This window comes from Salmo trutta, chromosome 6, assembly GCF_901001165.1.
Source record: "Salmo trutta chromosome 6, fSalTru1.1, whole genome shotgun sequence".
Taxonomy (NCBI): domain Eukaryota; kingdom Metazoa; phylum Chordata; class Actinopteri; order Salmoniformes; family Salmonidae; genus Salmo; species Salmo trutta.
Window position 1 is genome coordinate 21,387,174 of NC_042962.1, and position 15,543 is coordinate 21,402,716.

A 15,543-nucleotide genomic window follows, 5' to 3' on the forward strand; every position below is an offset into this window, starting at 1 on the left:
AGTGCTCACGCACCTGAATGTGGGGGGAAGAAACAACAGGGCTCCCTGTGCAACACACTAATGGGCAGCCAGGCCTGTCACAGCGGAGGCTATGGACTCGATAACAGACCTCTCCTGTACTCTCTCTATCAATAGACTATTAATGGTGAGGAGGAGGCCTTGTTTCTTAAAATAAGGTTCTGTGTATAGTAAGTTAGAATTATTGTCGTGCAGTTGTTGTACAGTGTAATGGTCACAAGGCAAGAGTGTAGAGTAGTCATGCAAAAATAGAAATGTCACCTTTGAATGGAGACGTTAAGAGTGTCGTTTTCACTTGTTATTCTGGGTATGTTTTTATCACATTTGCTAAGCTTGACCTGGTCTCAGGTTCTGGACAGGGTAAACACACATTTACCAGGTGTATCAGTTAGCAAGTGACTATGAAGAGCATCTCACCTCCTGCTGTCCTATCGCTAGGCCCGGCCACCGGCGACTCCCCGCTCTCCCCTCTCGTCCCCTCCTCTGTCTCCTCCCTCCATTCTGCTGTCGTCCCATCGCCGCCAGGGTCCCTGGTGTCGGGGCTCTGGATGGAGTCAGGCACCGACTCAAAGGCGCTGTTCTCCTCCTCTTCCTCCTCTTCGTCCTGCGAGGAGAAGACGGTGCTCTCTGAGAGGCGTGTGCTGTCCACCGACGACAGCCGTGTGTGGCTGCAGGGGCGGTTGCGCCCCTCGTAGCCAGAGTTGCTGTAGCAGGAGGTGCTGTAACAACTGGTGCTGTAACAAGACGTACTGTAGCAGGAGTTGTCGCACAACTCGCACTCGCTCCCCCTCACTCCCCGGCCGCCTCCGCCCCCTTCCGCCTCTTCGTTCTCCAGGCGTGGGTGCAGCGTCCTCCCTCCCCTCTCCCCTCCATCCAGGAGCTGGTTGAGTTCTGACAGGCGCTCGATGGACAGACTGCGGGGGAGGGTCCTACTACGACAGCAGGGGGCTGTGCACTCACGCACCTGGGAGGGGGACGCCAGGGATTGGGACGCGTCTCCCTCCTCCTCCTCCTCCTCCTCCCCTTCCCCCTCCTCCCCGTCCTTGGAGGTGGGTTTGATGGTCGGCTCCTCGGTAGAAGACCCTCCCTCCTCCTCCTCCTCTTCCTCCTCCCCGCTGCCCTGCCGTTGGCGTGCTGAAGGCAGGCTGTGGAGGAGGTGGTGGATGCGGATGTAGTGGGTGCGCGGCGTCTCGGGGTCGCCACACGATGAGGCGATCACCGTCTCCAGCTCTGAGACAGGCAGCGAGCAGGGCCTGTTCTTGCGCCGCAGGGCGCTCCGCATCGGAGGGGAGGCGCGGGCTGGGCAGCAACAGTCAACCCTCCTCGGTTTGGCTTCCACCACCACATGCTGTCCCTCCTCCTCCACTACCTCCACTACCTCCTCAGCCGGCACAGGCCCCGTGGCTCCTTCCAACGGCTCCTCCACAGCAGTGGTAGGTTCCTCACTGTCCAAGTCCATCTCCACACCCTCAGGTTTAGGCTGCACCTGGGCCTCCCCCTCCTCCCCCTCCTCAGACAGGGCTTGAGCCTCCTGGGCTCCAGTCTCCTCCTCCTCCTCTCTCTCCTCCACCACTTGTTCAGCTGAAACCTGCTCTTCTATCCCAGTCTGTGGGTCTGAAGAAGATACCTGCACCTCCCTAACTGTACTCTCCTCCATCTCAACCAGGGTGACCTGCTCCTCCACACCCTCCTCCTCCATGACATCGTCCCCAGGATGGGCCTCCTCTGTGAGGGAGACGTAAGCGAGAGTGGTGGAGGGCTCCGGGTCCTCCAAGTCTGGGGCTCCATCCAGGGGGAGTTCGGGTGTGTCGGGCCCCATGCTCAATGTGTCGTCGGCAGGGATCTCTGCTGGGGCGACTGGGTCCACCTGGTTCACCTCCAACTGGTCAGGGTCAGGGACCACAGGGCACTCCATGACGAGGGAGATGTCCTCGTCATCTGAAATGAGAGAGAACAATAAGTCACCTTACTGTCTTAGAATGGTGACTTGGGCACCCAATAAAACAAAATTGCTGACAAAGAGAAATTGCACTGTGGATTTCCTTTATGTGTAATTGTTTGAATAGTGGCATTGGCATAGTACAGGGATTTTTAACACAAATGTGTTGGACTTTTAATCAGGACAATAATAGTACATGGAATGAATCAACAGTAATATTGTTCACATTAATCGCCACTGTGATCAATGTTCTTGACTATATCATGTGGGACATAAAAAATGCCTGGGTCTTATCGTGCTATTTCAATTTGATCATTGAGTAAAAAGGGACATAAATGTGATCTCGGTACTGATATAAGAGAAGGTAAGGGTTCAAAGAAGGAAATGCTTGTGACCTGGGTGAATTGAGGACATTATCTCAAATCTGAACTGCAGCTGTCCACTGACATGATCCGTAGGCAGCCTGCGGCCAAGAGAGTAGCTCACCACACGGTCCCTATAGTAAAGAGAGGGAGAGAGAGAGCGAGACATAGAGAGAGAGAGAGAGCAAGAGAGAGAGAGAGCGACGGACAGAGAAATAGACGGAGAGAAAGACAGAGAGAAATGGCAAAAAAGACATGAGGAAAGAGAGATAAAAGAGAAAAGGGGAGATAATACAAAGTTAGAGAAAATACAAGCGAAGTAGAAAGAGACATTTAAAAGGACCAGACATACAGTACCAGTCAAAAGTTTGGACGCACCTACTCATTCAAGGGTTTTTCTTTATTTTTACTATTTTCTACATTGTAGAATAATAGTGAAGACCTCAAAACTATGAAATAACACATATGGAATCATGCAGTTACCATAAAAGTGTTAAACAAATTCTTCAAAGTAGCCATTCTTCAAAGTAGCCACCCTTTGCCTTGATGACAGCTTTGCACACTCTTGGCATTCTCTCAACCAGCTTCGTGAGGTAGTCACCTGGAAGGCATTTCAATTAACAGGTGTGCCTTGTTAAAAGTTAATTTGTGGAATTTCTTTCCTTCTTAATGTGTTTGAGCCAATCAGTTGTGTTGTGACAAGGTAGTGGTGGTATACAGAAGATAGCTCTATTTGGTAAAAGACCAAGTCCATATTATGGCAAGAACAGCTATAAAAAAAGGAAAGAGAAATGACATTCCATCATTACTTTAAGACATGAAGGTTAGTCAATCCGGAACATTTCAAGAACTTTGAAAGTTTCTTCAAGTGCAGTCGCAAAAACCATCAAGTGCTATGATGAAACTGTCTCTCATGAGGACTGCCACAGAAAAGGAAGACCCAGAGTTACCTCTGCTGCAGAGGATAAGTTAATTAGAGTTAACTGTACCTCAGATTGCAGCCCAAATAAATGCTTCATAGAGTTCAAGTAACAGACACATCTCAACATCAACTGTTCAGTTTAGGCTGCGTTAATCAGGCCTTCATGGTCGAATTGCTGCAAAGAAACCACTACTAAAGGACACCAATAATAAGAAGAGACTTGCTTGGGCCAAGAAACATGAGCAATGGACATTATATCGGTGGAAATCTGTTCTTTGGTCTGATGAGTCCAAATTTGAGATTTTTGGTTCCAACCGCCATGTCTTTGTGAGACGCAGAGTAGGTGAACGGATGATCTCCGCATGTGTGATTCCCACTGTGAAGCATGGAGGAGGAGGTGTGATGGTGTGGGGGAGGGCTTTGCTGGTGACACTGTCAGTGATTTATATAGAATTCAAGGCACACATTACCAGCATGGCTACGACAGAATTCTGCAACGATACGCCATTCCATCTGGTTTGTGCTTAGTGGGACTATCATTTTTTTCCAACAGGACAATGATCCAAAACATACCTCTAGGCTGTGTAAGGGCTAATTGACCAAGAAGGAGAGTAAAGGGAGTGCTGCATCAGATGACCTGGCCTCCATAATCACCCGACCTCAACCCAATTGAGATGGTCTGGGATGAGTCGGACCTCAGAGTGAAGGAAAAGCTGCCAACAAGTTCTCAGCATATGTGGGAACTCCTTCAAGACTGTTGGAAAAGCATTCCTCATGAAGCTGGTTGAGAGAATGCCAAGAGCGTGTAAAGCTGTCATCAAGGCAAAGGGTGGCTACTTTGAGGAATCTGAAATATTAAATATATTTTGATTTGTTTAACACTTTTTTTTGGTTACTACATGATTCCATATGTGTTATTTCATTTGATGTCTTCACTATTATTCTACAATGTAGAAAATAGTAAAAAAAAATGTACAAAATCTTGAATGAGTAGGTGTCCAAACTTTTGACTGGTACTGTACAGTATATACATAACATTTCATACGGCCAACATGCAAACTGACATAAGGCTGTCCACACAGTCCACACAGGGGACATAGAGCTCTAGTAGGGTCTGATGACCCAGTAGGCCTGAGTGTGTGGAAGTGGCTGTGGTCAGGTCAAGTGACCTACCCGATGGCGTGTTTCTCCAGTAGCCTCTGCACCGGCATGGACAGCTTGCCCAGGAAACGTTTGATGATGGGCCGGCTCTTAGCAAACTTGTCCTTCACCTCAATCTCCAGCACGTCCGTAGGCAGAGATACAAAGCTGAAGCGCTGCAGACAGAAATAGGGAGAGGAGAGGAGAGGAAAGGAGAGGAGAGGAGGAGAAAGGTATATTATGTTAGTGCCCATGGGCTTACTGATAACATCACTTGATTGGTAACACTCTATTATACGTTAATGCCATTTACTGGGTATTTTTTCCAAGGAATTATATGGTAAATCAGGTACTGACATCATAATGACATAATAACTTCTATGTGGGTTTCTGTCACGCCTGCTTCTGCACTTCCCCCCTGGCACTCGAGGGCGCCAGGCTCCCCAGCATTGCGCACTCCTGCCATCATCATTAATGCAGAAGCCATCATACGAAGCATCGGGGAGTGCTGACGTTCTGGTTGGTGGTGACGTCGGGTCCGTGGCCCGACACCGATGGAACCGAGGGTGCCTAAGCCGGCTCGTCGGGCTGTCATGCCCTAGCTGGCTCGAGAGGTTTCTTGCCCCGGTTGGCTCGAAGGCGCCCATCTCACGTCAGGCCTCAGCTGGATCGTCAGGTTTTTACGCCAAGTCGGCTCCTCAGGCTGCTATGCCTCTGCAGGAACATCGGGCTCCCACGCCTCAACTGGATCGTCAGGCTCCTATGCCTCAGCCAGCTCGCCAGGCTCTCACGCCTCTGCCGGTTCGTCGGGGTTTCACGCCCAGCCAACTTGTTCAGCGCCCATGCCTCAGCCCGCCCGTAAGGCTCACCCACGTGGAACGCCAGGTGGCGCCCCTAGAGGGGGCGGGGGGGGGGGGGGGGGGGTACTGTCATGCCTGCTCCCGCACTTCCCCCCATGGCACTCGAGGGCACCAGGCTCCTCAGCATTGCGCACTCCAGCCATCATCATTACGCACACCTGCCTTCCCCCGTTACGCGCATCAGCGATTATTGGACTCACCTGGACTCAATCATCTCTGTCATTACCTTCCCTATATCTGTCTGGTTCCCCGCCCTGTTCCCTGCTTCTGCATTGATTGTCCTATGTCCTTATATACCCGTGTGCTAGCACTGGTCCTGTCTGGTTTCATGTCTGTTCCCAATTAAATGTTTGACTCCCCGTACCTGCTTCTCAACCCCGGCGTCGGTCCTTACAGGTTTCTTTATGATTCATTTATACACACAACTCTATGTACCATTAATATCATTCAGACTTGTTTTTCATGACCATTCATGGTGTTATCAATAGATCTATTAGGAATAGCAGGAGGCAGTGTATCTTTGTTAGATATGGCTTCTCATTGATGAAACCTTCAAAAGCTTTTCATTATTCTCTTGATTACAGCTAATTTACACTGAAATAAAGAGCCTTTATCAAGGTCAAAACAGCAGCATTGCCTTCTCCGATTTAACCCACATTTCTATAGCTACTTAATTGCACTGTTCCCTGATTACTAGACCTATTATGACCATACTCTAAATATTTTATATATTTTTTAAATATTAAAGGACAAATGAATGTATAGAAATCTTATGGAGTTTAGAGCTTGGATTAAGTAATCAATGTATGATAACATTGGATCTTAAAGGATAAGATCTTGAAATGTGCATTCCCTCTCCCTCTTTCCCTTACTGCCTTTATCTCTTTCTCTCATTCCTTCACTACCTTTTTCTATATTCCTCTCCTCCCTTCCTCTCCCAAACTCTCTCTCTCCCCCTCCTTCCCTCAATCCATTTCTATATCTCCTTCCTTGCATTTTTCTCCTTCCCTGTCACGCCCTGACCATAGAGAGCCCTTGGTTCTCTATGGTGTAGTCGGTCAGGGCATGACTAGGGGGTGTTCTAGTTCAATATTTCTATGTTGGTGTTTTGTATGGTTCCCAATTAGAGGCAGATGGTAATCGTTGCCTCTAATTGGGGATCATATTTAGGTAGCCATTTCTCCCACTTGTGTTTGTGGGATATTGTTTGGTTTTGTGCTTGTTGCACCACGTAGTCACGTTTTGTTGCTTGTTTATTGTTTTGTTGAAGAAGTTTCACTGTAACTAAATATGTGGAACTCAACACACGCTGCGCCTTGGTCCGTTTCTTATCAGCACCGTGACATTCCCTCACTCTCTTTTTTCTTTGACTCTCTATGTTGCTCCGTTCCTCTCCATGTCTGGGCTGTCTCTGCTGCTGTCCGTGGTGCTGAATGAACCAAGGCCGGCAGCAGCAGAATCTGAGCGCTGTCCAAGGTGCTTAAACGCCCTCTCCCTCAGCCAAGAATCAGAGAGAGAGAGAGTGCCTTGAACTCCATCCAAACGCTAGAGAGACCGGAGGAGCATCCTGCCCAGTGAACAAGCCAGAGAAAAGGCACCAGCTCTGCAGCTGCAGAAACTAACTGGAGTTTCATTGTAGAGCTTTGGTGGATTTGAAATGTACATAGGAGATGTAATGTGTGTGTGCAGTGTACCAGAGCACGGGTAACCATTGGGTGTACTATAACAGGGTTTGTGATATTTAGTCCTCTGTGAAAGTGGATTTGCTGTGGTGCGTTCAATCAGTTACAGGTCAGTAGAAGAAAAAATGGCCTTGGCGTGGAGGACGGTTGGATGGAAGCACCTTGAAAGTGACCACCCGACCGGTTCATGGTTCCAGGGCACTGTTCCACTACTAGCCTGCTATCAGATTTCAGCTGCAGTGCCAAAGTGGAATACGCTGCTTTGGTTGATCTGCTTTCTGCTGCGTTTGAGTTGCTACTCGCACTAAAAACAACAACGAAGCCACTGATTCCTCCATGCACTGGCCTAGTTAATGTCCCTCATCCCCCCCTCCCTCTGCACCACCCCTTAAAATCCAATCTGTAGCAGCTGAATGTAATTTGCACCCAGCAGTGTCTCTCCCTCTCCCTCCGCCCCACGGCTTTGTCATCCTCAGCGCTCCGTTTTAATTGAATTGAAAAGTACAGCTCTTTCCTGTGTCGGAGAAGATAGAGACAGAAAGAAACATACACATAGTTCCACAAGCACACTATGCACTGAGCAAGAACAGGCTTCATAGCCCATGTGAGAATGTTTTAGCCTGAGACTCCTTTCTCTGTGAGTTTGACCAATAACCACTACACAAACAAACAAGATAGCTACAGGCCCACCAAAATAGATGCTGGGAGTACTCAAGGAAAAACGAAGAGAGACAAATTAAGGAAGGAATAGGATAGAAGCAAAACTCAATCCATGTTTGCCTCAGTGTACTATCTGATGTGCAGGCTTTTTGTTTTCCCAATGATGGTAAATAAATAATGTCCATAGTATAGGTCATATATTTGGGTTGAATGAATCTCTATCGGAAGAGAGCTATAGATTTAAATTACAGTAAAGTAGAGCATATTGTGTGTCGTGACTCGTGAGTCATGACGATGCCTGCATACGTGCAAATCCATTTCCCATCCAGCTCTGCATTCCTCCGGCCTGCAGCCATCTGGGAGACTACTGCAGTGACTAAGCTAAGCACAGCACCTACTGTACAGTACAGTAAAGATGGTTGGCTGGCTATGGAATAGCCTCAGGCGCATACAGTTCTGTAGTATTATTGAGCCATACTGCTGAACCAGAGATGCTAAGCTAAGCTAACCTACCAGAAAACAAAAACATCCCTCTGTAGAGCAAGGTTCACAAAATTGTTTGTTGTCACTTAAAGCCCGGCCAGGGTGGTTAACCATTAAGATGGATCCCCTCAAGTAAACCTCCCTTCCTAATTTACAGGGTGCTGTGGAGGAACTGAGGAAACAAAAACATGCTCCGTGCTAGCTATCATTAGCCTACAGCCTCGCACAAACACATAGAGGGTAAACAAACCAAGCCACTTGAGAGAATACAGAAGTGTTTGCTGTGTTCAAGTGCCAGGAGCAAAGGAAATGCTTTGGTGGGATGCACAGAGTGAGTCATTCTCCCAGTTCCAAGCCGTCATATCACTTCTCGACTTTAATAAAGCAAAGTGTTAGCATACTGAGTGTTCGTGTAGCTTCCCTGATTAGCATGATTAGCGGGAGTGGCTGTCTCCCTCAGGTTCAGAGAGCAACACTGTCCCACAGTGGGGGGAAACTGAACGCACTCAGTGGTCGCAGTCATAATCGTGTTAGCCAAATAGTAGCAGCACACTCCAAAAAATGCTAGGTCAGGGGCCGTTGCACTATTCTGAATGAATCCCAAATTAAAGCCAACTCCTAGAGCCAGCAGTTACATTATATATACAAAAGTATGTGAACACCCCTTCAAAAGAGTGGATTTGTCTATTTCAGCAACACCCATTGCTGACAGGTATGTAAAATCGAGCACACAGCCATGCAATCTTCATAGACAAACATTGGCAGTAGAATGGCCTCACTGAAGAGCTCAGTGCCTTTCAATGTGGCACCATCATAGGATGCCACCTTACCAACAAGTGAGTTCCTCAAATTTCTGCCCTGCTAGAGCTGTCCCAGTTATATAGATGTTCCTGAGTGGCGCAGCGGTCTAAGGCACTGCATCTCAGTGCTAGAGGTGTCACTACAGTCCCTGGTTCAAATGCAGGCTGTATCACATCTGGCCATGATTGGGAGTCCCATAGGGTGGCGTCCGGGGTAGGTCGTCATTGTAAATAAGAATGTGTTCTTAACTGACTTGCCTAGTTAAATAAAAAAGTTTAAAAAAATGTAAGTGCTGTTATTGTGAAGTGGAAACGTCTAGGAGCAACAACGACTCGTGAAGGCGTGTAGTTGTAGGTCACACAAGCTCACAGAACGAGACCGCTGAAGTGCATAGTGTGTAAAAATCGTCTGTCCTCGGTTGCAACACTCACTACTGAGTTCCAAACTGCCTCTGGAAGCAAAGTCAGCACAAGAACTGTTTGTCGGGAGCTTCATGAAATGGGCTTCCATGGCTGAGCAGCCGCACACAAGCCTAAGATCACCATGTGCAATGCCAAGTGTTGGCTGGAGTGGTGTAAAGCTCGCCGCCATTGGACTCTGGAGCAGTGGAAATGTGTTCTCTGGTGATGAATCACGCTTCACCATCTGGCAGTCTGATGGACGAATATGAGAACTCTACCTGCCCCAATGCATAGTGCCAACTGTAAAGTTTGGTGGAGGAGGAATAATGGTCTGGGGCTGTTTTTCATGGTTCGAGCCTTCCCAGAAGAGTGGAGGCTGTTATAGCAGCGAAGGGAGGACCAGCAACATATTAATGCCCATGATTTTGGAATGAGATGTTTGACGAGCAGGTGCCCACATACTTTTGGTAACGTAGTGTACCTTACTCATAGGAAGAAAACGGACCAGAGTTAAATATGTAATACAGATCCAGGTCCAAACCAGGTAGGAAAACCAAAAACAGCCCACAATAGTGACATTTAGAAGTATTTCTGTCCTTCTAACTTCTGTTAGCTGACAATCTCACCAGACACTACTCAGCAAACTGGGAACATTGACAGAACATTAGCTAAGATTCCCCTTTAAGTTCTCGTTAGGGATTTAGCTAACAGTATTACGATAACATCCCAAAAACATTCGGCGAATGTTTTTGATAACCAAATCTTTATATACGTTAAAAAAACATTTTTTAAATTAAATATCCTCGGAATGTTCTCCTAACATTCACTAAAGTGTTGTGCACAACGTCTTTACCAACCACCACAGATAACACAATGTAGGTGATATAGAGACATGGCATTTTCATTTCATTAATAAGACATTTGAACAGAATTTAATTATTTAACTGTATTTTTTTCACTTTATGTTAACAATCTGGGGTTTAAACCTGCACTATTTTATCCTCTGCGCCACCAGGGAGGCCAGTCGTGTGTATATAGCCATGGCAGTACGGTCAATTTTTTTGCCTTCTTAGACATAACCAACCCAGGGAAATACTGGTCACTGAGTTATTAACCGTCACGTCACCCATCTTCTTTATATGCTGCATACTTCTGGTCGATATTTACAAAGTATCCAAGACTATGAGTGCTGATCTAAGATCAGATCATGAAAAATAAGCCAAGGGGACCTTATCAAATGTCTCGTTCAAATATTTTTTATTGAACACATACACAAGAATGGTGTATAGGTATAAAAGACAAGTTTACAGTTCTTATCCAAACATAAGAGAACAGACATTAACCAAAAGACCCAGAGTTCTGGGCACAAAACAAATATTACAAAACAAGACATACAAAACAAGGACAGGTAGAAAGAAAAAAGGGTCAATGTAGCCCCCCCACTTATACCCCACTTTATCCCCCCCTTATTCCACCCTATTCCCCTCCCAACTGCTCGGGTGGCGGGGCCAGCACATGCTGCCCAAAGGTAGATTACCATATGACAATTGAGAGTGCGTTAGGAAGTGCAAATTCACAGCGCCGCCTGGTCCAAGTAAGAGAGGAAAGGCTGCCAGATTTGATCAAATGTTGATAATTTATTGTTCAGAATATATCTAATTCTTTCTAAGTGTACAGTGTTTGCCAATTCGCTGAGCCATAATTTGGTAGAGGGCACTTCCCTCTTTTTCCAAAACAACAAGATACATTTTTTTGCCGAAATGAGACTGTAAGAGATGAGTTGTTTTTGGGAGTTGGTTAATCCGTTTAGGGAATCGGACACTCCCAGGATTATCAGAAGCGGGTCTGGGTCTATTGAAGTCTCCAGAACTTCAGAGAGGACCCCAAAAATTCCACACCAATACCCATACAAGTTAGAGCATAGGGCAAAGCAGTGGAGGAGTGTACCCTGCTCAGCCTGACATTTATCACACATAGGGGATGTACCAGGAAATATCCTATGCAGTTTGGTTTTGGAATAGTGTCATCTGTGTAATACCTTGAATTGTATGAGACGATGTCTGGAGTTAATGGAGCAGGTGTGGATATACTCCAAGCTGTCCTCCCAGTCTGCCACCGAAATTTCAGTCCCTAGTTCTTCCTCCCATTTTGCCTTAATGGCATCAGTAGAGGGTGCGCTAACAGATTGAAAAGCGTCATATATACGAGATATCAGTTTGTCTGAGGTGGGGCATATTTTTATGCATCCGTCAAACATGGAAGGTTTAGCATTCCCAAATGTTGGGAGGTATTTTCTAACATAGTCTCTAATCTGTAGGTATCTGAAAAAGTTACTTCTGGGAAGATTATACGTTTCCCTCAGCGATTCAAAGGAAGCAAAGGTTCCCCCTATTTATAAATCCCCTATGGTACTTATCCCTAACTCTCCCCACCGCTCAAAGGTGTTACCAAGGTTAGAGGGGGCAAAGGAGGGATTCCTGGCAACAGGAAGCATGAATGATATTGGTCTAAGCTCAAAGTGGACTTTAATTTGCTTCCAGATTCGGACTGTGCTGTGTATAATAGGATTGTTACGGTAAAGTGACATCTCCAGATTGACAGGTGACAAAATCACAGCACCAATAGAGAAGGGGTGGCACTCCTCTCGCTCCATACTAAGCCAGCTGGGTGGCGGGTGTGCGTCATCCAGCAGAAACGTAACAGCGCGGATATTAGCGGCCCAGTAGTAAAATATAAAGTTTGGGAGAGACAATCCTCCTTCCATCTTGGATTTACAGAGGTGTTTTTTACCTATCCTGTGTGTTTTATAATCCCAGATGAAAGGGTTGATAATAGAGTCCAGTTGTTTATGCAAGGATTTAGGTATGAATACTGGGATGTTCTGGTATAGGTAGAGCAGTTGTGGGAGGAAGACCATTTTAATGGCATTAATTCTTCCGAGCAGAGAAATTGGGAGAGTTCTCCAAAATTGTATGTTTGCCTTAAGTTTTTGCATCAGAGAGGGGAAATGACCTTATCAAATGTCAAGAAGTATGAATTATATCAGGTGTGTTTTTCAAAGTTGAACAGTCAATTTCTATAAAATGTTACATTTTTTACATTTAGTCTAAATTCTGCATTTGACTGGATTTATAAATCTGGACAAAACGAAGACATCCTATCTTTTAGTAGAGTATACTGTATCTGAGCCTCAGATGTCGCCCCCCCCCCTTTTTTGGAGGGGGGGACATGGTGAAAGAATAGTTGGGATTGAACCTGCAATCTCCAGATCTGCAGTGAGATTATTAGCCTACTGTGCTGACAGGGGATAACTGTGGAGGAACACCATTTTTGAGCTATTAAAATGTTCCCATCCGCTTCATACGCTGTCTACTTCTAACACTTTATGATTTTCTTTCTTCATCACGTGTTGAAAGTCTTGTCACGTCTAAGAACGTTAAAAAGGTAGAATTCCTGATTGACCACACCGGCATGGCTACACACTGAGGAAAGAAGGTGTTAAACGGAAACCACAGGTAACGGCGTAAAAATCAGAGAGCAGCGTATGCCTGCTTAACTGTCACCAGAATCAATAGTAAACAGTCGCGTTTGTTACGTTCACTATGTAGCCCTTGTGAATTATCGTTGTGTGTTCCTTTTGACTCACCTCACGTGTCCTACGGGAGCCACCGTACCTGCCTCCTGTTATGTTGGCTCACGAAGAACGCGAGGAGAATTTGCTGGGTACGTGCTGAGCAACAATAGCAGAAATCATCAACTGAGTGCCTACAAACGGATGAACCCTTTCTCCCGTCCAGCCATTAACATTGCTGTGGTGTTCGGTGAGTCAGTGTGTGGCAATGCTCAGAAGGCATGAACGGCATGCTCTGTGCCTCATCAGGGGTTTGATGATGAAATGCCTTTTGCAGAGTCAGACAGGCCTGCTTAGTCAAGCGCTAAGGTAGCTACAGCTACAGTACGCGCCCAGTCCCGCCTCAGGAGGTACCAAATATGCCAGGCGGAATAGAGTGTGACAGGGGCTAAATACTACGGCACGGCCAGAGTGAGAAAGATTAGCCTGGGCCAGGGAGAGGTCACGGGCTTGATTCATGACTGGGCCATCAGGACTGCATCACATTTTAAGCACTTCCCAAAAGACACAAAATGGAGGGATGGTATAGGACACTGCTATAACAGGGTGATATAGCCACAAAGATTAAAAGGATATGTACTGTATGTATATCCTATATGCTGTACATAAAATATACAGCACAGCAAACCAGTTTTGTGGCATCATTACTGTTCCACTTCACAGGGCATAACATGCAACTTTTTTTCCTTCAATATGCACAAATGACTTCCTTAACACATTCACCGAAATGTGACTGCTAAATCAATTATTCACACTGTGTGTGTGTTCCCTCCCTTTAAGTGCAGTCACCGAGAGGGAGAATGACAGATCTCACATTACATCTGCATTGTTGGTGCATTAAACCTTGGACGAAAGGACACCCATCTCCACCACAGCTTGTGAGAGGCTACTCTTCATAGCCTCACCAGCAACAACCCATGAAAGGGAGACACCATGTCGACCACATGAGCTGTCTCTGTCTGTCTGTCTGCCTGTCTGTCTGCCTGTCTGTCTGTCTGTCTGTCTGTCTGCCTGTCTGTCTGTCTGTCTGCCTGCCTGCCTGCCTGCCTCTCTCTCTCTCTGTCTCTCTCTCTCTGTCTCTCTCTCTCTCTGTCTCTCTCTCTCTCTCTGTCTCTCTCTCTCTCTCTCTGTCTCTCTCTGTCTCTCTCTGTCTCTCTCTCTGTCTCTCTCTCTGTCTCTCTCTCTGTCTCTCTCTCTGTCTCTCTCTCTGTCTCTCTCTCTGTCTCTCTCTCTGTCTCTGTCTCTGTCAAATTCAAATTCAAATTCAAGCTGCTTTATTGGCATGAAAAACATTGTGTTAATATTGCCAAAGCAACAATGTATACAATATACATTGTAATACAATTTTAAACAATAACAAATAATAATATAACATGGCAGTAAATAATAATACAAAATTAAAAATAATAACAATAAAATAATAGTAAAATAGTAGAATGCAATAAATATAAAATGTAAATATGGAAAATGATTCTATAACTAACTTATAACTAAATAACGGTCATCTTCACCATTACATCAGTACTACAACTACTATCGTCATTACTACTACTACTATCACCACCATCACTAAACTGCTATCACTACCATTACTACCCATACCACTACTATTTGGAATGATAAACAACAATAATAATAGAAATAACAATAACAGTAATAACAATAATAGTAATAATAAGTAAGTTACTGTTTACTATGCAGATGTTATTATTCAGTGTCCCTCAGGCTATGGCAGGCAAATACATATTTGGCTGCAAGAGGAGCCATTGCTCCTTCGCCCATGAGTATTCTTAGTTTTTCCTCTGGGTTTAATAAGTTCAAATTTGGAATAAATGTAGTCATTTCTGTGAATAATGAATCTCTTTGTGAGGAATATTTATCACAGTAAAGGAGAAAGTGCATCTCTGTCTCTACCTCCCCTGTCGTGCAGTGACCACATACACGCTCCTCTTTGGGTAGCCATGTCTTTTTATGTCTGCCAGTTTCTATTGCCAATCGGTGGTCACTCAGCCTGTACTTGGTAAGGATCTGTCTCTGCCAGGTGGTCACTCAGCCTGTACTTGGTAAGAATCTGTCTCTGCTTCGTATCTCTGACAGAGTAGAGATAATCAGCCAATTCATATTCTCTGTTTAGGGTCAGGTAGCAATTTAGTCGGCTTTGGGATTTTGTTTCGTTTTTCCAATGTTGTAAATATGAGTCCTTTGATTGGTTCATGATTTTGTTTATTTGAATTCTTTCTTTTGAAGCAGTGCTGGTGTCAGCTTGGTTGGTGAGGTCCAACACCAGCTGACTGAGAGGGCTCGTTTCTGGGCTCAGCTCTTGGGTTTGGAGTGCTTTAAATTGTAGACTTGAATTTGGACTTGAATTTAGATGTACCCAAAATTTTAAAGATCTTTTCTGTATTTTCATTATTATTGGAAAGCGGCCCAATTCTGCCCTACATGCATTAGTTGGTGTATTTCTCTGGACTTGTAGGATTTTCCGACAGAATTCTGCATGTAGGGCTTCAATTGGATGTTTGTCCCACATTTTAAAGTCCAGTTTATTGAGTGGCCCCCAAACCTCACTTCCGTAAAGAGCTATTGGTAGGATTACACTGTCAAATATTTTGGTCCAAATTCTAATTGGGATGTTGATTTTGAA

At 45.5% G+C, this 15,543-nt stretch overlaps 1 protein-coding gene across 1 annotated transcript in view; it reads right to left on the reverse strand.

The window, feature by feature from the left end:
- hecw1a (HECT, C2 and WW domain containing E3 ubiquitin protein ligase 1a) overlaps positions 1-15,543 on the reverse strand; it is an 87,553-nt gene that overhangs the window by 31,665 nt on the left and 40,345 nt on the right. Inside the window, exons 8-11 of the mRNA XM_029755722.1 lie at positions 4,415-4,557; positions 2,353-2,453; positions 983-1,956; positions 436-919 (exon numbers count right to left, since the gene is read on the reverse strand). Coding sequence (XP_029611582.1) covers positions 436-919; positions 983-1,956; positions 2,353-2,453; positions 4,415-4,557 — 1,702 coding nt within the window. The remainder of the gene's footprint in view (positions 1-435; positions 920-982; positions 1,957-2,352; positions 2,454-4,414; positions 4,558-15,543) is intronic.